Source organism: Salmo trutta, chromosome 36 (assembly GCF_901001165.1).
Source record: "Salmo trutta chromosome 36, fSalTru1.1, whole genome shotgun sequence".
NCBI classification, from domain to species: domain Eukaryota; kingdom Metazoa; phylum Chordata; class Actinopteri; order Salmoniformes; family Salmonidae; genus Salmo; species Salmo trutta.
In genome coordinates this window covers 34912547-34937535 of record NC_042992.1, presented here as the reverse complement: position 1 = coordinate 34937535, position 24989 = coordinate 34912547, and the positions used below count along the sequence as shown (strand labels likewise).

The 24989-nt window shown below is 40.7% G+C and overlaps 1 protein-coding gene across 3 annotated transcripts; it reads left to right on the top strand.

The window, feature by feature from the left end:
• The first annotated feature begins 1136 nt into the window (after positions 1-1136).
• Positions 1137-24137, top strand: LOC115176165 (splicing factor, proline- and glutamine-rich). 3 transcript variants are annotated; one of them, XR_003872166.1, is made up of 12 exons: positions 1137-2123; positions 2767-2955; positions 3068-3369; positions 3468-3563; positions 4786-4982; positions 5071-5155; positions 5238-5352; positions 5440-5482; positions 5700-5794; positions 22833-22884; positions 23822-23898; positions 24031-24137. XR_003872166.1 is itself a non-coding variant. In XM_029736008.1 (11 exons), exons 1-10 carry the CDS (start codon positions 1275-1277, stop codon positions 22857-22859), a joined length of 1998 nt encoding a protein of 665 aa, XP_029591868.1. In that variant the 5' UTR covers positions 1137-1274; the 3' UTR covers positions 22860-22884; positions 23822-23899. The 3 variants fall into 3 exon arrangements, 2 of the variants coding, with proteins under 2 accessions (XP_029591868.1, XP_029591867.1); XM_029736008.1 differs by lacking the exon at positions 24031-24137 and having other exon boundaries at positions 23822-23899; XM_029736007.1 differs by lacking the exons at positions 22833-22884; positions 23822-23898; positions 24031-24137 and adding an exon at positions 11875-12763.
• Positions 24138-24989: the final 852 nt, after the last annotated feature.

Below are 24989 nucleotides of genomic sequence, written 5' to 3'. Positions count from 1 at the left end.
CATCAGTAAATTGTTGCCCTCAGCACAGTTACAATCACCAACGCTCTGAATAACATGAAAACTGCCTAGCCAGCTCTGCTAGGGTGAGTAAAATGGTCAGAGTGGTCTCGTTTGTGTCTGGAAGTAGCTAGCAAGCTAGCCAACGTTAGCTTGGGTGCTTGACTGCCATTGTAAGGTCAGAACGCTCAAATCAACCCTACTCCTCGGGCTGAGAGTCCAGAGTGCGCTCTGAATTTACAAACGGACAATCTGACAACGCTCTGAATTTACAAGCGCACTCTGGCACTCCAGATTGAATTTAAGAACACACCCGAAGTCGTAAAATGTCTAAATAGTCATTTGTTACGCTAACTAGCTAGCAAGAGGTTGCATAGCAACAGCATCAACTTCCGGTAGACAGACGAAGAGCTTGTACGCTCAACTGAAAGGATACTGTTTCTTTACAGTATGCTAAAATGAACTAATAGTATATAGTATGTAGTATATACTTATTAAGTATGTAGTATACAGTATGTTAGTATGGATATTCAAACACAGCTCATGTCTTCGCAGTGACCGTACCAAAATAGTTAATGCCATTCAGTTAGACTGGTATAGCATTGCTTTGGGGATATCTGGTGTGTGTGTGACTTAGCCTCCAAGGACAACATTCATTTACCACATTATTTATAGGCTAATCCCCCTGCACTGAAGTGGTAGCTTCCACTTGAGCCACATACTAGAAATCACCCAGTTTTCATAGCCACACCAATATTACAACTTTAATTTTCAAACAAATAAAGGTACATTTGAAACATGTGAAAAACTATATAGAAATCTCAATTTTACAGTGCCGAAAAATGATAAATTGAAAAACATTTTCAATTTAAACGAGTGGATCAGACAATTGAAAACTTGAGAAATTCAAACGAATATTACATTATTGCATTTGAACAAGTGTATTAGATTATTAGACTGATAATCGTTAGATGGACCGTGAACTTATTATGATTTCCATCAAAAATAGTATTTATTTTATATATATATAAAGAAACAGGCTTGTTTTCCCCCCCAAAATATATCACATCAGATGGAGACGCCCGGTATGTAAATACCTCTGGGCGGAGATACGCAGGCGCAAGTGGGATTCCTTTCAAAATCACCACGACGACGTTTTTGAATCGCCATTTTAGAAAAGAAGAAGAGCTGTTCGGAACAAAAGCAGTTAGTTAGCTACATACGCTTAACGGTATATTACATATTTGTATTTTATCCAGTGATCCTACAACGCAGAAATGTCTCGGGACAGATTTAACATTAACGTTAGAGGAAATAACCGTGGAGCTGGATTTCAACGCCGGGGAGCTGGGCCTGGTGGTCCGATGCGAGGTGGAATGGGTAACCTGAATAATTTCAGACAAAACCAACACCCCTTTCAAAGAGGGCCTCATCCCGGTAACTTTGGAAAACCACCCAACCAGATACGTCAGATGACCCCTCAGAAGCCTCTGCCACCCACTATTTCCCAGCCAGGCGCTCAACCGATTCGGCCACCACCTACTCCTGGCCCTGCGCTAACCATGAAGGGCCCCGTACAGCAACAGCAGGCCGCGGCCGCAGCAGCACCTCCGGCGACCGCAGCAGCACCTCCGGCGCCCACAGCAACAACTCCAGCGATTGCAGCACCGGCTGCCGCACCTCCGGCGGCCGCAGCAGCACCTCCGGCGGCCGCAGCAGCACCTCCGAAAGCCGCTGTAGCTCCTCCGAAAGCCGCTGTAGCTCCTCCGAAAGCCGCTGTAGCTCCTCCGAAAGCCGCTGTAGCACCTCCGAAAGCCGCTGTAGCACCTCCGAAAGCCGCAGCTACACCTCCGGCGGCAGCAGCAGCGCCGGCAGGTCAACCAAAAATGCAGTCCCCACCTCCGAAGCCTGTTCCTCCGAAACCCGCAATCTCATCTCCCCCACCAAACCAAATGAAAAAACCAGCACTTTCATCTCCCCCACCAAACCAAATGAATAGGAACCAGCAAAGACCAGGACCAGGCAACGCCAATGGAAATGGGCTTAAATCGGCACCCTTAAACAAAAAACCTGAACCTCAAACTCAGAGTACTTCAATGGAGGCCGAGGAAGCCCAGCACCCCAAGGTTAGTAAGGACGGCAGCCAGTCACACTAACATTCCGTAATTAGCATGTTAACTAGCTACTGTCTTTTAGCTAATGTTAGCTATGCAGCTGTGTTATGTTAATTACAAGTGGACCCACTGAGCTAATAAAGCTTTCCATTCAAAACGAAATACGTTACGGAGTTAGCCAGCGAACGTTAGCTAATTAAGCTAGGTGGCTAACTGTTACATGGGAGACACGTCGGCCATTTTGTGTGAGAATCTGGCGACGACGGTGTATACATTTTTCTTAATTTTTTTATTAGGCCACGGGTACATTTCGACAATGTTACTGAAACTTATTTCTATATATGCATCCAACACGACGCAGTTAACAAGCGCATGGAATAAGCCACTGAAGACGCAAACTAAAAGTTGGGCCTTTTTCCTCAACTGTGGGGGGTGTAAACCGGTTGAGTAACATGCATATACCCTAGCTAGTACTAACTGGATCCTTTGTCCCCATGATCATTTCATACAAACCAAATAGCTAATCTTATCCCAACTACTTTTACATTTTGGTTTTGTTTACTTAACTACGGTTAAGGTTAATTACAAGTAATGTTCATGTAACACTATCATTGACATTTTAGTATTGGAAACTGAACGTTGTCTCTGTCTGTAGGAGTTGAGAGCGACGTTGTCATCGCTGCGCAGACCTGGCGAGAAGACTTACACTCAACGATGCCGCCTTTTCATTGGAAACCTTCCCAATGATATCTCAGATGACACATTCAAGAAGCTGTTTGCTAAGTATGGCGAGCCCAGTGAGATTTTCATCAACAAAAACAAAGGCTTTGGCTTCATACGCCTGGTAAGTGCACCACACTGTAGTTGCATAACCATTGTCATTTTGGTAGTTGGCTCTACTATAAAGTGATTTAGTGCCCTCTCTAGTTAGTTGAAAAGCCTTTCTACCATTCTAGGAATCCCGTGCATTGGCTGAGATAGCTAAAGCTGAGCTGGATGATGTGCCCATGAAAGGCAGACCGCTTCGGGTGCGCTTCGCAACTCACTCTGCTGCACTGTCTGTGAAGAACTTGTCACCTTTTGTTTCCAATGAGCTACTGGAGGAGGCCTTCTCCCAGTTTGGAGTGGTAGAGAGAGCTGTGGTAATTGTAGATGATCGTGGGCGCTCCACTGGCAAGGGCATTGTTGAATTTGCCTCTAAGCCTGCGGCACGAAAGGCCCTGGATCGTTGCAACGATGGCGTCTTCTTGCTCACCACGTAAGTTATATACATTTATTTGTCCACATTCAGTAGAACATGAAGCTTTCTCAATGGCTCATGCTGTTGCACTGTAATTGATACTCTTAATGTCTTAGGTCACCTCGTCCAATTGTCGTTGAGCCGCTTGAACAATATGATGATGAGGATGGTCTACCAGAGAAACTGGCACAGAAGAACCACAACTATCATAAGTAACCCTCACTTCATATAACTAAATGGCTTTAATTCAATAGCATATGGGATTTTGTGCTTGATTGGTGTGCATATTTTGTTTTCTTATTACCACACCCACAGTATACCTTTGATGTTATGCTCATTTTGAGAATGAGAATTGGAAATATAGCTATTGTAGCCAGGTGCTGCCCGGGTGGATCTTTTCATGCAAATTGCGTCATTCCCGAGATTCCAGCATTCATGTCCATATTTACCCTAACAATGAAGTGTTATACAATTTTCTTTTCAGGACAACAAGGGCTACAAGTAGAAAACAACAAAACATTTTGACATAAACTGTTGCATTCCTGAGTTTTATTGACAAATGTCAATTAAAAATAAGCACAGCCAAAGCAAAAACCTGCCGGAAATGAATTTGTATGAATCATAGAGCAAAACATGTAACGTGTCCGTGAGTCTCAGCTTTTAATAGTTTGTACATCTAGATGTGCCGCTAGCGGAACGCCTCGCCAAATGGAGCGTGGCGCGAATTACAAACACCTCAGAAATCCAAAAATGTCAATTTTTCAAACATATGACTATTTTACACCATTTCAGAGACAAGACTCTCCTTTATCTAACCACATTGTCCGATTTTCAAAAAGGCTTTATAACGAAAGCAAAACATTAGATTATGTCAGGAGAGTACCCAGCCAGAAATAATCACACCCATTTTTCAAGCTGGCATATGTCACAAAAACCAAAACCCCAGCTAAATGCAGCACTAACCTTTGATCTTCATCAGATGACACTCCTAGGACATTATATTATACAATACATGCATGTTTTGTTCAATCAAGTTCATATTTATATCAAAAACCAGCTTGGGGAGAAAAAAGGGGTAAAAAAACGGGCCCCTTAAAGATCCGCCCATTTCTCACCAACACCGCTCTAGCTCAGCCCCCGTTAATCACACAGACGAATGGTTGGTATCTACGGATGCAGAAATGGACAAATCCAATGCCGCAACCCACAAGTCTGTAGCTGAAACAACACAATGTTTAAGAAGGGTTATAAGTCCGAAACGGGCATGCGTTAAGGTGGGACTCGTTGGGCTAAAGTGCTTACCAGATGTTGGGTTGACAGACGCTGTTAAAAATCCATTCCAGTTGATTTTCTGATAAAATGATTACCCATGTTGAGTACCCCTCTATGTACTTCTTGGTTACTACTTTCTATTCTAACAATTTGTGGCTGCAGGGAGCGGGAGGAGCCGCCCAGGTTTGCCCGTCCTGGCACGTTTGAGTTTGAATACTCTAAGCGCTGGAAGTCCCTGGACGACATGGAGAAGCAGCAGCGGCAGCAGGTGGAGAAGAACATTCGCGAAGCCCGCGAGAAACTGGAGGGAGAGATGGATGATGCGTTCCATGTGCACCAGGCCAACATGATCCGCCAAGGCAAGTTTAGCTTGGGACAGATGACCACTTTTCAAAATAGAAAAGCAGTTAGCAGTGTCTTACATGTATGTTCTTGCACTCTGTTTAGATCTGCTGAGGCGGGAGGAGGAACTACGGCGCATGGAAGAGATGCACAGTGCAGAGATGCAGAAGAGGAAAGAGATGCAGCTCAGGTATTGAAACTTGTTTGAGTCACTGTTTGTTCCACAATTTATTCATTGGAGTGTTACTGAAACTTGGCAGTGTGCATAACAGGCAGGAGGAGGAGCGTCGCATACGCGAGGAGGAGATGCTTCGCCAGAGGGAGATTGAGGAGCAAATGCGCCGCAAGCGTGAGGAGGCATACAGAAGTGGCAACTTCATGGACAATGTAAGTTAAGCTGAGCAGAGTATCATACAACCATTCAGATCTTGACATTTGCAACTGAGCTGTGTCTTCTTACTGTCTTGATTTCAGAGGGATATGAGAATGACTCAGGGTGGCGCCATGGGCATGGCTGGTGAGTAGTATCTTATAACAATTTGTTTTCATGAATTGTAATTTGTGTTGTGTTCTTGCAACCCATATCTTGATTTTCAGCTTGACCCAGAAATGTGTTTTGAAACGGGAGTACGGAGTTTGACTGCTTTTCTAAAAGCATATGACAACATAGCACCTTAAGGGCTGCCCTGACTCTCATTTTAATGTATGACATGTAGTCCTGTTGTCCCTACTAGACAATCAATTTGGCTCACCCAACCAGAAGTTCCCCATGGGACACCAAGGCATGGGGGGACCCAGCGCTGGGGGAGCCATGATGCCCAACGAAATGGTAATGTATTCCAAATGGATTCCAACACTAATAGGGCCCAGTTGAGTGTTGGTTTTTCCACTGGTTGCTGTAGTTGTCATCAGGGAGAGTGAAGTAGATGGTTTTGCTCCAGTCGGCCAAGTTTGGAAGCGTGTTGCAGAAATGAAGCTTGTTGGCATCTTCTGAGGCGTCTCTGCCATGTCGAGATTAAATTTGTGCTCAACGGCTGTTTTCAGCAACAGCATGTTCCCTCAGTTCCTCTACTCGTATTTCAGCTGAAAATAATCAACCTGTACTAAACCCGGTGAATTGCGTTCCAGTGCTTTCTCAAAGCATCTACTTTGTGTAATGGACCAGTTGCAAGCCCTGTCTTGTGTGAGCCAGACAGGCACTTTTTCTTGGCAAGTGGAAAGATGTCACCCGGCAGCATTTTTTTGTGGCAATTTGTGGATTTTTTTATTTATTTTTTAGTTGGAGTACTTTCCCATACTCTCATTGAACTTCATGCTATCACATGAAATGGTACAGATGCTGTCTTGGTGTAACCTGGAAATATTTTTAGGAGCCTCAGTGTGAAAAGTGAACTTCCTGCAATGTTCTCTTGTGGCATGGATTGACTACCTAGTTGTTGTAACATTTCCCCAGCCACCACCTTGTCCAAGCAATTCAAATGAGGGGTTTTAGTACAGGTTGCTTAATGAAGCAAATGTCTCTTGACATACCATTAAGCAAATGGGTGAGCTCCTTAGTGCATCTTGCATAACAAAATATGAAGAACTGAGGATGACAGGCTTTGCTTTGACTGCTTGGAAACGTGTGCTATTTGTACCCTGTGGGTGAAACCCTCTAAGGCCCAGAATGTGATGAAGGCATCCGCATTAGGCCTATGGCAGGCAGGTGTATTAATGTCCTTTTTATGTTATAGGCTAAATGCAATTAATAAGTTGACCAGTTAAATATCTGGTAACTTCCTTAAATGGTCTGACGCAAAGCTCTTACGTCCATTTTAAAATGGATACAGCTTGCGGTTTGTATCAGTTAAGTTTTTATACTGTCAAGGATCTATCAATTTGTGTAATGGCACACGGCCGCTTTGACGCAAGGGTGGCAAAACAATCTAACGGAAAAAGGGCACAACAGGTCGGCTGCTTTTGCAATAGGTGAGCAGTTGCTTTTTGATACTGGATTGTGCCGTTCGACAACGTGTCTTACTGATAGCTCCACATGTCAGTTTTTCTGTTCTTCAGTGCTAGCAATGTAAAATGACCTCACCGTTTTCTAGTGCAGGGATCGCATAGGGGAAGGGAAGATTACTCTGAAGGGAAGATGGCTAGTAGATATGTTACTGTCTGGTCTTGCCGCTACACACATGGACGCAATGACAAATCGGGATGCCATTTATTGAAGTTGACATTAGAATTACCATTAATTGGCCAAGCATTTATTTGTTTGAAGAAAAGTGTGAAACATGGCTTAATTCAAACCAAAGTATTCTGAATATGACTGGGGTAAAAGGTCTAGAAATGTTCAGGACATCATTCCTATATCTGAAGTAAATCTCTATTTTTGATATAAAACTGAAATGTTCTAGAAGGGTCCAGACTAGAGGTCGACTGATTAATCGGCATGGCCGATTTCAAGTTTTCATAACAATCGGTAAGCAGCCTTTTTGCCGATTTTATGAACGATTACATTGCAATCCACGAGGAAAGCGCGTGGCAGGCTGACCATCTGTTACGCGAGTGCCGCAAGGAGCCAAGGTATGTTGCTAGCATTAAACTTATCTTATGAAAAACAATCAATCTTCACATAATCACTAGTTAACCTAGTAATATCAACCATGTGTAGTTAACTAGCTTGTCCTTCATTGCATGAAATTAACAGGCACCGCATTGATTAATCATTGAATTGCAGCCAACTTCAACTTTGCCAAATGGGTGATTTTAAGAAAAGCGCATTTGGGAAAAAGCACAATCGTTGCACATATGTACCTAACCATAACATCAATGCCTTAAAACCTCTTGGGGCTATTTGGGACGCTAGCGTGCCACCCGTGGCGCACCCTATCAACAGCAGGTGCATTTCAAGAGCGGCAAATTTGAAACCAAATAAATGTCAAAATTCAAATTTCTCAAACATATAACTATCTTACACCCTTTGAAAGATAAACATCTCCTTAATCTAACCACGTTGTCCGATTTCAAAAAGGTTTTACGGCGAAAGCATGAAGTTAGGTTATGTTAGGAGAGTACATTGACAATAGCTGTGTGTAATGTATTGTCAATTCAAAGACAGGCGTCACCAAAACCATAAAATCAGCTAAAATTATGCACTAACCTTTTACAATCTCCATCAGATGACACTCCTAGGACATTATGTTAGACAATGCATGCATTTTTAGTTCTATCAAGTTCATATTTATATCCAAAAACAGCGTTTTACTATGGCGTTGATGTTCAGGAAATCGTTTACCTCCAATAACCGGCAGTCAAGTCATCACAACAAAATAATTAATTAATATTAGAAAACATTGGTAAAATATTATATTGTCATTCAAGGAATTATAGATTTACATCTCTTGAACGCAATCGACTTGCCAGATTTAAAAATAACCTTACTGGGAAATCAAACTTTGCAATAATCTGAGCACCGCGCCCAGAAAAATACGCTTTGCGATACAGACTAACCGCCATGTTGGAGAGATCTAAAATCGAAAATACTATGTAAATAATCCATTACCTTTTTGATTCTCTTCATCAGATGTCACTTCCAGGAATCCCAGGTCCATAACGAATGTAGTTTTGTTCAAAAAAGCTCATTTATGTCCAAAAAGCTCCGTGTTAGCACATGATCTAAGCCAGCCGGACTTCACTTCACGAACGGAAAAAAATATTTACGTTCGTTCAAACATGTCAAACGTTGTATCGCATAAATCATTAGGGCCTTTTTTAACCAGAACATGAATAAAATTCAAGGCGGACGATTGGGTTCTCTTTTAAAACGTATTGGAATGAGAGTACCCAACATGAACTCGCTCGCCAGGTGTCTAATGGGCCATCACTGTTCCAAGGCTCTTGTTCGGTCAGATCTCACAGTATAAGACTCAAAACACTTTGTAAAGGCTGGGGACATCTTGTGGAAGCAATAGGAAGTGCCAAAGCATTCATCAGCCCCTTTGTTTTTCAATGGCATAGGCTTAAAGTCAATTCAACACATCAGGTATCCACTTCCTGTCAGAATCTGTCTCAGGGTTTTGCCTGCCAAATGAGTTCTGTTATACTCACAGACACCATTCAAACAGTTTTAGAAACTTTAGGGTGTTTTCTATCCATATATAATAAGTATATGCATATTCTAGTTACTGGGTAGGATTAGTACCAGATTAAATCGGGTACATTTTTTTTATCCAGCCGTGAAAATACTGCCCCCTAGCCCCAACAGGTTTTAAGGTTAATACACAGAAGTGTTACATTTTTTAAAATTATTATTAAAAATGTAAACCTGCATATTTAGTTAAGATAAATTCATGTTTGCAGGCAATGTTAACTAGGGAGATTGTCACATCTCTTGCATATACCCTGACTCTGCTTGCACTGAACGCAACAGTTTGGGCCGCCTGGCTCGTTGCGAACTGTGAACTAATTTGCCAGATTTTTACATAATTAGGACATAACATTGACGGTTGTGCGATGTTACAGCAATATTTACAGTTTGATAAAATACGGAACGGTTCTGTATTTCACTGAAAGAATAAGCGTTGTTTTCGAAATGATAGCTTCTGTATTTGACTATATTAATGTCCAAAGGCTTGTATTTCTGTGTTATATTATAATTAAGTCTATGATTTGATAGAGCAGTCTGAGCGGTGGTAGGCAGCAGCAGGCTTGTAAGCATCCATTCAAACAGCACACTACTGTGTTTGCCAGCAGCTCTTAGCAATGCCTGATGCACAGCGCTGTTTGACTTCAAGCCTATCAACTCCCGAGATTAGGCTGGCAATACTATAGTGCCTATAAGAACATCCAATAGTCAAAGGTATATGAAATGCAAATGGTATAGAGAGAAATAGTCGACGCGTCAATTCCTATAATAACTACAACCTAAAACTTCTTAACTGGGAATATTGAACCACCAGCTTTCATATGTTCTCATGTTCTGAGCAAGGAACTTCAACGTTAGCTTTTTAAAGTGGCACATATTGCACTTTTACTTCTCCAACACTGTTTTTGCATTATTTAAAACAAATTGAACATGTTTCATTATTTATTTGAGACAAAATAGATTTTTCTTTGTATTATATTAAATTATTGTAATTGTCATATTTAAAAAAAAAAAAAAAAAGACAAAAAAAGAAATATGGCTGATTTAATCGGTAACTTCTTTTTTTTGTCCTCTAATAATCGGTGTTGGCGTTGAAGGAATCATAATAGGTCAACCTCTAGTCCAGACACCAGTTGTGATATGGCTTATTTTGAGAAATGTACCCCCTGTCGTGATTTGACACAAGGAGCAATGAGGAAGTGTATCAGGGCACGCCAAAGACATGAACAAAAGCACCCAAACACATCCATTTAGTATAGTGATGTAGGTCTTTAATGTTGTACACAATTTTTTTTTTTCCCCCAAACTTTTTTCGCAGCGTTGTAATCCCATTTTGGTTGAGTCGCGCTGTTTACCTCACGCAGCTTTGCAGGCTGAGCCTGTCCCTATAGTACATGGACACAGACTGCGCAACACAGCTGGTAGAAGAAATGTCTTGAGTCAAAGAAATGGAACATAACGTTGTGGATAAAGTTCGGAATGTCATGTGTACAACATCGAAAGACCTACGTTACTATACTGACAGCGTGTCTGTTTCTAAAATGACATGTTTTTTGTTGCGTTTGTTCATGTCTTTTGCGTGCTCTGATGCTGCACAGCGAGCAATGAGGTGAATCGCGGCTGGGTTAAGTTTCTCCATCAAGCCAAATCACAAAAAAGGTTTAAGGACCCTTCTAAAACATCCTATTTGCATAAATTGAGATATACTTCAGAAATGGGAAATTTCACCTTTTTTAAAAAACATAATATTGTAGTTTCCCACCGGAAGTGTACAGGAGCAGGGTGGCAATTTGTGTGTATGGAACATGGTCTTTTTCGTCCAGGAACTTCAGTAGATAGTCTGGATTTGCCACAACTGCTGTGAAACTTCGGTTTTGAGTCTTAACCAATATGGACCTATTTTGCCCAACTACTGGCATATTTCCTAATATGCGGCTTCGTATTAAATTGTAGAAGGTTTGGTTCGTGAAATGGCACTCTATAAAGCATAGACTCTACAAATAACATGGCAGGATTAGGCTAATGAACATCTACTTGAATTAGTTCTAGCCTATTGGCGAGCCTGTAGACTTGTAGTTTGTAATGTGAAATTTACCCCCCCTCGGTCCAGTGTTTTACTAAGGCCATGAAAGCTTCAAGTTTATCAAATGGGTAAGACTTCATGTAGGCTCATTGATTTAAAATCATATTTTTCCCTTTTTTTTTTTATTGCCGTTTGAAAGGTCAGCAATACTGTAGTCGTGCAGTGATATCCTACTAGTGTGTTTTAAGCAATAGAGGAGATGCGAGCAACAGATTTACAGCTATATTGTTAAATAGGCCTGATATAGTTCTACACAAAGCATTTTAAGAAAGTGGAATTGTAGCGCTGAAGTGCATTTGTCTGGCCTACCTGTAGGTTTTGGCATTAAATGTAACTGTTGGGCCATAGCAAACTGGCAGTCTTCCCCAAAATGCTCCACATGATGCCAGTAGTGAATGATATAGCCCAGCCTTTGGCATGCACAGCAGACTATGGTAGGACCTAACTAACGAAAACATTACCCTTTCTTCCTTCTCCGTATGTTACCTGTGGCACCTGTGGATCTGCGTATTGGAACTATTTCAACGAACGTTTCCCTTGGACATGTCTCCTGCTGTTTATTTTGTCAAATGGCTCTCAAACAAACCCAATTCTCTCTACCCCCTCCCCTGAATATGGACTTGAACTGTGTGCATTGCACTGCCCTCCCCTCACCCCCTACAATCTGCCTCCTTGGTATGGTTGTTAATCCCTATAGCGAAATGAGCGAAACTTCCCTCAGGGAGGCCGGGGGGGACTGGGTCCTAACAACCCAGGGTTTGGCAGGGTCCGTGAGGAGTTTGATGGGCCTGCCAAGAAGCCCCGCTTTTAAATCTGTTCAGTGTCATTCATAGCAGCGTTTTTGTGTAGATTCTCTGAACATCTTCACATTGAGTCATAATTGTTGTATTTAAGTTGAAAGTGTTCTTGCATTTTAGCCTGAAGACTCATTCATTTTTATGGCAAGTTAGGTTTTTTCTTTTTTTGATTTTGTATTTGGAGTAGTGTGAAATTAATACATTGGTCACCCTCCGTGATCATAGCGCTATCTCACCTATGTATAACTTTCTTTCCAGTTGTATCATGCTCTGTGACTCGTGTCGTAAATGGTGATAAATGTCAACTTTTCTCACCTTTCAATGGCTGTGTTTTGTGCCATTTAAGATTTGAAGTAAAAACATGTAACTTTACAATAAAGACTTCAGTTGGTTCTCTCCAAACCCTCTTAAAGCTTATTTTAGCCCAATTTCGAGTTATCCTAAATAAGGCCAGCAAGAGTTTAAGCCTTTTGCTCTAGCCTATCATCTATTAAGTGGGTCAATTATTGACTAATATATTGTCTAGCATAACCTGGATTTAGTATGTTGGAATGCCCGGGGGTGACTTTTTAATGTTATTTATCACCATGTTCCCATGTGAATGAAATTGAACAAATATGCATACTGAGACAGTATTGCTAAATCCAAGAAAGTTGACATTTTAGAGCACAGTTAGGCCAAGTAGAAATTGTACTTGTGGGGCCCAATGTTGACAATGGAAATAAGCAGTCCTGGTGTCAAACGCGACTAATGTTTCTAGAAGTGTTTTGTTTATAATAAAACAATATTTAAAAAAAAAAAAAAATCTGGATTTAGTAATGCCCTTAGTCTCAGTTAAACTGAAAGTTTCAGTTCAGCTTTGCAACTTTCATTAACAATTGTTTTAATCGTATGACTTTGTCTAGCCCTAATTGAAGTGATGTGGTCTTTGACAATTGCTGTTTCTTTGGCGTTGATAAAAGGAATTATATTGGACTGTTCTGAAGTCGGCTACATATTGAACCAAGGTCAAAGGTCCACCTTGACCAGCGCTAATGTTTAAAAGCAGCACTTCATAAGTCTCTTGACATTGCATTATGTAATCTGTTACATTCCAATGAATGTATCATACAAGAGAACGTATGAAAAGGATCTACGAATGTTACCCTAAATAGTTCCAGCCACTCTCTGACATGTGTAGGTCATAATTCAAATGGTCATGTTATTATGAGAAACTGAAGGGAACCGGTAGCGTAGAACTTTTCAGCCTCCTTTTTATTTATGGATCCTTCCCTGGATTTCTTTAGTAGCTCTCCTAGCCTAAGTAAGCACTGATAACCCAAGAGTGGTGTAAACTGGTTAATTCCAGCGAGTACCACTGTCACTTTGAATTTTCACATGCAGATTAGACAACTGAGTCTGAAACCTTCATGGAAGCGTTAAAGGGGTGGTTTTGCGAGCCAATGCTAGCGTTGGTGCTAGCTTAGCGCAAAGACTGGAAGTCTTGAGGATGTTACCTGTACCTGAGAACTCCCCGTCTTTGCGCTAAGCTATTTAGCGTTGGCTTGCTAAACTACCTTTTTCTTCAAACTGGATGCAGAGACCAATGGTAGCCAGAAGTTCACCTGACTCTGGGGAATTAAATAATGGGCTCAAACTTTCCCTAGGATCAGGGCAGATTGACAGTTTTTAACCAATTATTTTTCACACATTTATGAAGATGCGTTATGAAAGTGCCAGCCCTTTGCTACAATTTTTTTTTCTTTTTAAGTCTTTGATTACACCTCTAAATGTATTTTCCAACTGAGACTTAAGGCAACACACACCTAAGGGTAGATATGTCAGCAATTTAAAATGAGAGAAAAAAATACATCTTTTTTTTTTTTTTACCAAAAAGACTACAAAGAATAACATTTTCTGTGTAGGAACATTTCTTTATTGAAGATAAAACTTGCTCCTCCTAGTTATGAAATTCTCATCCTTGAATTTAAAATATTTACATCGTCATGGAAATAGCACCAGTCACAATGTACTTGAACTCAATAGGCTCTTACAATTTCGACTACATTTCTAACTCAACTATTAGAGTAAAAAGATAGTTCATGGCTGTGCAACATGTTAATCAAATTACTATAAACATTCAGTTTATCTAACCCGTTGTCTACTCAAATATCTGAGTACCTTGACAAAAGTAATGTAAACCATTCAATGTTTCTGTTTTCTGTACATTTCTTCTTTGACAGGTTTGGCCACCGTATTTAAGGTTGCCGTGTGTAAGGAGACCTTTCTAAACCAAGAAATCATAGGCCTAACTGAGTAGCACTTAATAGTTTACTCAGACCAACCTGATGAAGACCGTCTTGCCTTAGTGAAGAGTTGGCAGTTAAGATTCAAGTCACTATTCAGTAACAGGGTACCAGTTGGTGAAATAGTTTTTGATTTAACTGATTGGAACAGACACCCCATCTAATATTCTTACTGGGTTTTATTGCCAATGGATCTAGGTGATTTGGAAGACTATGGGATCCAGTTTGCCTGAATGGCTGAATAACAAGACCAATGATTGGATCTGGCACTGTTAGGGTGTATGTTTCTAGGTGAACTCTGTCAGCTCTTGCTTGACTACTCACCAAGTTGGTCAACTTGCACACTAATGTAGGCCTACAGGCAACTCAGTTGGATATAGGCCCAGTAGTAGCAATATACTGAGAAAGATCTGACCTCATTTTAAATGGAATTTTGACTTGATCTGTGGAGATCTGATGTTAACAAAGAATTACCAGGGGTTGCTTTATTTTAGCTTCTTGGGCTGCATATACAGGCAGACCAATTCTGATATTTGTCCCACTAATTGGTATTTTGACAGATCTTTTCAGAGCTGGTCTGATTGGTCAAAAGAACAATTAGTGAGAGAAAATAATCATTGGGCTGCCTGCCTAAATGCAGCCATAGCATCATACTCTTATGTTTGCAGATGGAATCGCAGATCAGGGGACAAACTAATGGTTAAAATGTTGCTAGCTTTGTTTATATGCACCTGTAGTGGGGATGTAGACCACCCCTTAGTTTTTTATATATATATATATACTGAACAAAAATATAAACTCAACATGCAACAATTTCAAAGATTCTACTGAATTACAGTTCACATAAGGAAATTGGACAACTGAAAGAAATTAATGGGCCCTAATCTATGGATTTCACAACTGGGCAGGGGCAAAGTCATGGGAGGGCAAAGGCCCACCCATTTGGGAGCCAGGCCAAGCATAGTTAGTTTTTCCCTACAAAAGAGCTTTATTACAGACAAATACTTGTCAGTTTAATCAGCTGTCCAGGTGGCTGGTCTCTGATCCCGCAGGTGAAGAAGCCAGATGTGTAGGTCTTGGGCTGGCGTGGTTACACGCGGTTGTGAGGCCGGTGTGAATATAACTGCGTATTTTATTGTCCCTTTATTGTCCCCAGTACAAGGTGCACCTGTGTAATGATCATGCTGTTTAATCAGCTACTTGATATGGTTCACCTGGTGGATGGATTGTTTTGGCAATGGAGGGATGTAACCAAATTGGTGCACAAAATTTGAGATGTGCCTTTGTGTGTGTGTGGATCTTTTATTTTAGCTCATGGGACCAACACTTTACATTTTGAGTTTTATATTTTTGTTCAGTATATCTATTTTAGAATAGTGTTGTCCTGGCTTTGTATGGATTATGGAAGTACTCCACTCTGAAATAGTTTTGTATCAAAGACCTTGTATAACCGATGGAAGTCTTTGGTAGAACTTCCCCTTATTCCCCGTCACCCTTCAGCAGACTCAGGAGACCTGCGTACCTATAAGGAGCGAGAGGCTTGTCTTTTTCAAGTGTCTTGAGTGCATGGGGGTGCAGTAGCTGTGCAATAAAGTCCAACAGCCAGCCTGCCCCATTCCACAGTAGAGGCTCCGGCAGTTGGTTACGTTGAGGATCAGTAGTTCTGCAGAAGTCAGTGGACAGTAGAGCCTGGACTTGTGTGCAGCGAGAGGTATGCTTACAGAGCCATTGAAAAGGTAAGTGTTCCTGTTTTATGATTTGTTTAAATACCAAACTTAACTGCTCTACCTTCCTCTGTCACGTAACGTGACGATACAGGGGTTCTGGCATCACACTTCTGAAAAATGGAATCACAGTGCAGTACTTGTTCCTCCCTCCTGTATGTGAACTTGTGGCAATGTTTGTGTTTTTTAGCCTGTGCAGTATCTGATATTTTCCCTTTCATTTTTGACCAAAGCTGGTCTCTGTATGAAACGAGCTGTATATGGATGGCTGTGTCACTGGCTCAACAATGAATAGTGTATGATGGTGTATACCCTCAACTCTACTTTAGGTCAGTGCAGTCAACACAACTCCTTTTGCAGATACTTCTCTTTCAAGCTGTAATGACCTTTTTGAAACCAAAGTTCTCACAAACGTATTGCCGGGGGGGGAGGGCTGTTGGATTTAGCTGGCATTAGGATTTTGACATTGAATTCATGGCTCCTTTGGCACTGTAGAAGGGACTCGTAACCAGTTGGTAGTCACAAGAAATCGTTGTTGGTGGGCGGCGCTTTATTGTTGATATCCTATTCATGACATGGTATTTCATCAAGTAATAGAAGTGATTTGTGAAGCTTGTCCTTTGTCCAGTGTTTCCCTAGTATTACAACAGCATTTACTTTGCCTATATTGCAAACCTTGACTTGTAGCCTACATTTAGACCTAGGCCAAAATGTTGCAAGTAAGGTGTATCGTAGTACTTGAGCACAGGACTCTGACTCGAGTCGGACTAGTTATTTGCAATAGTGTTGATGTAAACAATATTCAGAGCTTGACATTTGTTCTGGGGGGTGGGGGTTTGTCTGGGGAAATGAGAATCATCCTGTTGATCAATTTTTTTTATTTTTTTTTTACATAATTTTTTTTTTGAACTTGACGTGTGCTCTACATGGACTGGCTTGTTTGGGAGTCTGCAATGCAACACTGGCTAGCGATATTTGCCCTGTCCATTTCAATATTAAGGCAAAACTCAGAAGGAACTCTAACGAGTCAGTGTATTTTATCAGATTTCAGACTGTCTGAATACCCATACTAGCGTACTACATACTTTACTCATTGACACATACCGTTTAGTAAAAAGTATGATGCATGTGGCTCCTGAGTAGGTGGGGCGGGGCCAATTGTGGGTGAATTATTCCTAATTCAACAGACATGCATTGAATTAACCAGCCTGATAATGGATCATTTCCAATTCAATATATTTCTCTTAATTAGGGCTGTCCCCGACTTAACCTCTCTGGGCTAGGTGGGACGTTTGCGTCCCACCCTAGTCAACAGCCAGTGGAATCGCGTGGTGCGAAATACAAATGCTGTAACTTCAATTTCTCAAACATATGACTATTTTACACCATTTTAAAGACAAGACTCTCGTTAATCTAATCACATTGTCCAATTTCAAAAGGCTTTACAGCGAAAGCAAAACATTAGATTGTCAGTGTACCCTGCCAAAAATAATCACACAGCCATTTTCAAAGCAAGCATATGTCACAAAAACCAAAACCACAGCTAAATGCAGCACTAACCTTGGATCTTCATCAGATGACACTCCTAGGACATTATGTTATACAATACATGCATGTTTTGTTCAATCAAGTTCATATTTATATCAAAAACCAGCTTTTTACTTTAGCATGTGACGTTCAGAACTAGCATACCCACCGAAAACTTCATGTAAATTTACTAAATTACTCACGATTAATGTTCACAAAATACATAACAATTATTTTAAGAATTATAGATACAGAACTCCTTTATGCAATCGCAGTGTCAGATTTTAAAATAGCTTTTCGGCGAAAGCACATTTTGCAATATTCTGAGTACATAGCCAGGCCATCACGGCTAGCTAATTTGACACCCACCAAGTTTGGCCCTCACCAAACTCAGATTTACTATAAGAAAAATTGGATTACCTTTGCTGTTCTTCGTCAGAAATAATCCATAGTTATATTGAAATAGCTCTGTTTTGTTCGTGCGTTCAGGTCACAATCCGAAGGGTGACGCGCGAGCGCATTTCGTGACAAATTTCAAAATATTCCATTACTGTACTTCGAAGCATGTCAAATGCTGTTTAAAATCCATTTTTATGCAATTTTTCTCGTAAAATAGCGATAATATTCCAACCGGGTGACGTATTCATTCAAAGGCTGAAAGAAAAAAATGGAGTAGTCTCGTGAACGCGCATCTGTCTCACTGTCCCCAGGCTGACCACTTACAAACTCTGCTTCTGTTCTTTGCCCAGAGACGACAGCAGACACACCATTCCACTTTCTGGCGGCTTTAGAGAGCCAATGGAAGCCTTAGTGTCAAGTTACAGCACAGATGCTGTATTTTCGATAGAGATGCAACAGAAGGACAACAAATTGTCAGACAGGGCACTTCCTGTATGGAATCTTCTCAGGTTTTGGCCTGCCATATGAGTTCTGTTATACTCACAGACACCATTCAAACAGTTTTAGAAACTTTAGGGTGTTTTCTATCCATATGCATATTCTCGTTTCTGGGCAAGAGTAGTAACCAGTTTAAATCAGGTACGTTTTTTTTATCCGGCCATGCAAATACGGCCCTCTAGCCCCAACCGGTTAAAAAAATCTTGGTTGACTAAGGAGTCTGTTCTTTTGACACTTTTTACATTCTTCCGTATATAGACAACCAGAAGAAGACCTTAACAATTATCCTGCTGGCTTTTGCAGATTCTGCCATTACTCTCCTGAAGTTGCCAGTAATGGGCTACACGGAGTTAGCCACCTTTTTTTTCCTTATTTGGAATACTTATATATTTCTAATGATTTGTGTCAGTTATGGTTTTCATATGCATATTTTCCTGTAACAGTTTCATTTATAATAACCTTAATATTTCCAAATCATTGTTGAGTAGATCATGACATTCTTTGAAAATGATAAACTGGAAAGGAACTTCTATTGCCATTGTCAACTATGTGAAACTAGTCTACGTAAAGCCAACAAACATTAGAGCCTGCAGGTAGAGTATGTGTATGTATGTATGTATGTATGTATGTATGTATTTTAAATCCTATAAAGCACATTGGCTGCGCATGGGCCTGTCTGCAATGAACTTGAAACATTGTCTCAACTTAACTTGGGTCAGGCCCATAGTCTTGCACTAGTGAATGTTGCAACATTGTATAAAATATTCTGGGCCCTCAGTTTCCTGTGCCAGTGAGCTCGGGACAGACACAGCTGTAGGCTGCTTGCGCAGGAGATAAGAAGCAGTGCTTAACTTGGACAGGAGCTCACTGGAGCAGAGTACCGGCACCTCAAATGTTCTACTGCTTAAGCTCCTGTTCCTCTTTTATAGAATATTAGCTCAAAAGTATCGGAGTTCCTGCACCTAAAAATAAACAGTACTGGAACCTATTTCAATCCAAGTCGAGCACTGATAGGCATATTTTATCTGATTTAATTCTTATGTTTCCACTAGATGCATTGAGGAACTTTTGTCATTCTCAATGGATGTAAAAACCGACTGAGTTGAAGGAAACGTTTACTTTCAGTAGATCCACAGCTCATTGGTGGTGCGTTTAAGCCAGTTATAAATACTATCAGATCTCCAAATGGACACTTTTTATATGGGCTGCAATTCCTGAGGCTGGTAACTCTAATGAACTTTATCCTCTGCAGCAGAGGTAACTCGGTCTTTCCTGTGGTCCTCATGAGAGCCAGTTTCATTATAGCACTTGATGGTTTTTGCAACTGCACTTAAACTTTCAAAGTTATTAATTTTATGTGCTGACTGACTTTCATGTCTTAAAGTAATGATGGACTGTCGTTTCTCTAAGCTTATTTGAGCTGTTCTTGGCATAATATGGATTTGGTCTTTTACCAAATAAGGATATCTTCTGTATACCCCCCTACCTTGTCACAACACAACTGATTGGCTCAAACGCTTTAAGAAGTTAAAGAAATTCCACAAATTAACTTTTAACAAGGCACACCTATGAATTGAAATGCATTCCAGGTGACTACCTCATGAAACTGGTTGAGAGAATGCCAAGTGTGCAAAGCTGTCAAGGCAAAGGGTGGATACTTTGAAGAATCTCATTTTGATTTAACACTTTGGTTACTATACAATTCCATATGTGTTATTTAATAGTTTTGAGGTCTTTACTATTATTCTACAATGTAGACAATAGTCAAAGGATAACCCCTGGAATGAGTAGGTGTAACTTTTTGCTACTGATCGACTAAATAAAAATCTCCATTTCCACAACTCTGTCCTCGGGACCCCAAGGAGGGGGGAGAAAAACAAACGTGCCCCAACACTACACAGCTTTTTATTTATTTTTATTTTAACGATCCAAGCTTGAGGATTAGATTATTTCAATCAGCTGTGTAATGCTGGGGCAATAACCGAAACGTGCACCCCTTGGTGTCCTGAGGACCGTGTTTGGGAAACTCGGGTGTATGCGTCTAGTGACTGCAGATAGTTTGGGTACCATTGACTATTTAGTGGTCTTATGAAGCTGTCTCTGAGCCTGTTGGGCCGAGAGCTGATGCTTCGGTAGCGGAGTGAAGTCTGTCTTGGGTGGCAGCAGTCTGGCAATTTTTGGGCCACCTTCTGACACAGCTGGTCAGCAACATATACACTAAAGCACTTCATTGGGAACGAGATGATGCCTGCAACAACTTGATCATAAATATTTAAAAATGTTAAAATCAGGAGGCCTGAATTTTTTTATTTTTATACATATGACGTCAATAACCCAGATGCATACCGAGTCCCGGTGCCGACACATTCAGTAATCAAAAGATTATTTAGTAAAAACAAAACTTTTCCATAAGAACAGATCAACTTTTGGTTTCAAAGATTTAGCCTACGATGCAATACTCTAATTTTAAGATGAACAGTATACTGAGCCTACATTTGAACACCACCGCAGAAGCTTCGCTATTCGACGTCTTCCGAGTTAAGTGGCCTAGTTTTGCTTGACTACTTGAAGAGCCTATCCATCGCAATACACCTGTTCCAATGCAGTATGGGAAAGTGTGCATCGAATTCTACTAAATGAAGAGCTGAAATTAGTGTAACATTCTGGCATTTAAACCATACTATTTACAAAAATTAACATGTTATAACATTCTATTTATTCACACTGAGAATGAGTCATGCGAGATTGTATTCTTTCCCACTATTTGATTTTTGTAGCGCGTTCCCATATCTAATTGGTCAGCTGAAATGAGTATGACATAGGGCATTTTAAAGTACTCTATCAATATGTTGCATACTATTGATTTTTTGTTGTTGCATACTCAGCCTATTTAGGGCGCAAGTATGGGTGTTCGGACACGTCCACTGCATTCTCAATGTAGAAATACTAGAGCAGTGAATTGTATTAATATTTGGGGTCTTTCTCATAGGCAGAAATGCTGTCTTGTCACGTACCAGTAGCCCGTTTTTTATTTATTTATTTTTTGACATATGATCGGCAACTTCCAATTTTCATGGTTGTATGGCTCATTACTCATGGGATCTTACACTTTAATTTGCTCCCCTAGGTAAATTAGGAAATTTTAGTTTAACGTGACCTTTGTTAGACCCAGCTTTAATTTATTTACTGTTAGGTAGTAATGGTAATAATAATTACCTTACTGATTTAGGGAACAGCTTAACTTATGTAGAATGTAACTTTGGTGTATTTCTAAGCTCAACTAGAAGGTGTTAATCGACTGGGCTGTTCCTGGGCGGGGTGGACAGTCAGGAGACTGGGTTTGGGTCTATCGGCGTCATTCACAACCTAGATATGCATAAAGAGCACTTGGGCACTTTACTTTAGTGTGGCAGCTGCCATAAAAAAGGCTCTTTCTCTCTGTTTTGAAACGGTCTGTGGCACTGTCAAATGACAGCCTGTTTTTAATTTTTTTTTTTCCTTGTGCATTTCATACTTCAAAGTATTGTCAATTGTCCTTATCAGTGACTTTCTCAAGCCAGTGACCAGCCAGCCAATCAATTGTAAAGGGTTCTTCTGTACAGTTCACAAGGACTGTGCCAACCTTGGTGTAGCAGCTTGTATGTAAACGGTGTCTCATGCAGCAAACTTAGTGTTGGTAATCTTGGACTAAGCGTCTTGTGTAGAGAACTACCATGAGCAGTGAAATCAGCCCTAGGGCTGTCGAGTGTGTCTGTCTGCACTGTGATCCATTTACCCTCGGAGGTCTCCTCTTTGAGTGGTCAGTCTGCTTCTCAGTATCCCCTTCAGAGTGTGATGCCAGAACTACCCTCCAGGGCCTTAGGGCTGCTACTGGAAGGGCTATGCCCTTTCCAAACTCGCTCTGCAAGACCGACGTCGCAAATGCCCATCGTGATGTATAAGGTGAAAGCGTCTTCATAGGTGCAACTCCTGACGTTTTGGGGATTTGTTATAACAATACTTTTCCAGTGTCAACCAAGTCAAGCTTACCTTGCTTTGTAACCGTTTCCAGTTCTCACGTATTTGCATGATTGGTGTCATGGCTCTTACGCATTTGCCTGTTACCACAGAAGTTACAAAAAACATTAGCTATAAAGTGACCTAGGCTACATACCAAGTAGTTGTCAAAATGCACCTGTATCATTGGGTTTGCTCTATTTAATTTATGTATGTCTTTTTGGCACAAGTTCTTTACTTTCACATTTTATAGTATGTCAGTCAATTAAATCTAGTGCATGCCTGTACTATAGTTTGTCATTTTAAATTCCCATAAACATCCTCTACGTGTAGTTTAGCATTCAATTCCACAGCTATTAGTATAGGAGTGTCTTAGGATCACTTTCCCAAGTTCCTAGCTTCGAACTCATTGTTTCTCTCTCACTGCAGGGGCCTCGGGTGATTGTAGGAGGCTGATGAGCTGCTCCTGGTTTAACATATGGTAAGCTGCCTCCCGAGTGGCTCGGTGGAAGACTGTCATTGCACCGAAGGGCAAATACTTGTCTAAATTGATGTAATGTTGCAGAGGCATTGTCTACCTTTTTTTGAAGCATTTGTCTCTTAACCCATAAGTCTATAAGCCCTTGCTAAGCCGGGGGGGTTCTACTAAGCTATATGGAATTTAAGGTCATAAGGATTATTTAGCTATTTTTAATTTTAAGACTTGAAGTATGAAATTAAAGTATTTTTAGCCTTTCTGCTATTAGCCCATACACATCAAAGAGAAGTTTGTTCTGAAGTCTGTTCTATATCTGAGAGATACTAAACAGTCTCCATATGTACTTATATACATTTTTTTCAACTGGTACTGGGGGAACCAGTTGAGGCCTGTGGGCGTCCTAGAGCAAAAACAAACATGTTCCTGAGTCTCACCTTTTCCACAGCAGGGTCAAATTAGTGTATAGCCCAAACTATTTGCACGCTATAGACAGAAGTTGGTAGATCAGCTGTACCAACTTCACAGGAGTCCCAAGACGCTTGTGGGGGTCGTAGAGCAAAACGTAGAACACCATCGTGTTCGTGAGTCATCGTTCCTTAGAGGGGGTCATAATAGTTTATAGGCCAAACCGTTTGGTCGCTACAGATTTTCAGGATGTCTGTCTGACAAACACCGCTCTAGCCCTGTCACCTTTCACTGCAGATGCGCAAGTGCGACATAAGTGGATGCGGTGGATTGAGACGCATCCAATCTCTAGCTAAAACCGACATATTTTGATGGATTTTTGTATTATGTTAATTAGATTTCCGAGGGGCATGGACAACCTTACGTGGTCAAGTACTTTATATTAAACAAATGGAACTCTTCGTTTTTGACAATGTTGCTTTGTTCTTAGTGGAAGTTGTTGACTCATGTACATGTATTCTTTTTTTTTTTGCAGGTTAACTGAAGAGACTGTCTGTACAAACCTGAGCAGGGGCCTTTCTGGTCTCCTAAAGCCAGGAAATGGTTCTGCAGGTTGGTTGAACTATTCTTAAACACGTTGGTCTAAATAGTGTGGTTGAGCTGTTATTCCTTGATTCACATTTCCAATGGATGACATTTTGTAGCGACTCATTCCATTTCTTTTCTTTTTCTGTCTCCCATAAGGGAAAAATTCTGACGCCGCACCAGGATCCAACCAGCAGAGAAGCTAGAAGTTCAACGGGAGATTACTTATTTTTTCTACAAGCTATTGAAATAAAAGGTTAAACTTTGAGGCGTGTCATTTTTTTAATACATCTGTAATTGTTATAGTGCATCTCTAGAGACTACTATCCACAAGGATGTTTTGGCCATTTTTAATAGAACTGGTAGCACTTTACTTTACACTGTTTCCACTGGAATTTACCAGGCAAAATAGTAAGTTAACACAATTGGTACTAAATTGTGCCTAGTGAAGCTTGTCAATTTACCATAATTACAATGCCATTTAAAGTGTCATTTATAACCTAAAATAAAGTACTGCCTCTATTTACTTTCCTTATTCAACAATTGAATAGTACTGATTGAACTTATGTGCAGGTTTTACATGGAAATCCACTTACCATTATCACCAAGTATGACATGTTTATAGATCTGCCATGAATAGATTTTGGTTGACCCATTTAGCTTGTTCTGACTGAGGCCTTGCACTGGTAGACAGGGATCACATCAAAGCATTTAAACTCGCAACTACACACAATGCTTATTCTCACCTATGTCTGGGAAGCCTCATTGTCCAGTTTCAATTAAGGGGAAGGTGCAGTGTTTCCCTGTACTGGAGCACTCTTGTATCCTGTGGGTTGGCTGTCAATGCTGTAGATGGTCCAGCTGAAGGCACACCAGGCTGGAACAGCAGGAATGGGTTGGTTTTGTTTGACTTGCATTGCGTCCTGGCAATAGTTATTTGGGCAGAAACATTGCCCCAATGCTCTAGTCACTTAAGAGTAGACATTTCATGACTTTACTTTTTTTTATCCATATCATTGTATTACTGTCCTGATGTAATTGTTGCTTTCATACAGAGCAACCGAAGACTAAGCTGGAAATACTAATGTTAATGTGGGGTGTGTGTATATATGACCATT

Bases quoted from the DNA above. Each gene is read 5' to 3' on its own strand.
- LOC115176165 (XM_029736007.1), top strand. From the start codon at position 1,275: ATGTCTCGGGACAGATTTAACATTAACGTTAGAGGAAATAACCGTGGA. The intron at 5,353-5,439 runs GTAAGTTAAGCT...TCTTGATTTCAG, and splicing joins GTGGCAACTTCATGGACAAT to AGGGATATGAGAATGACTCA. The intron at 5,483-5,699 runs GTGAGTAGTATC...TGTCCCTACTAG, and splicing joins TGGCGCCATGGGCATGGCTG to ACAATCAATTTGGCTCACCC.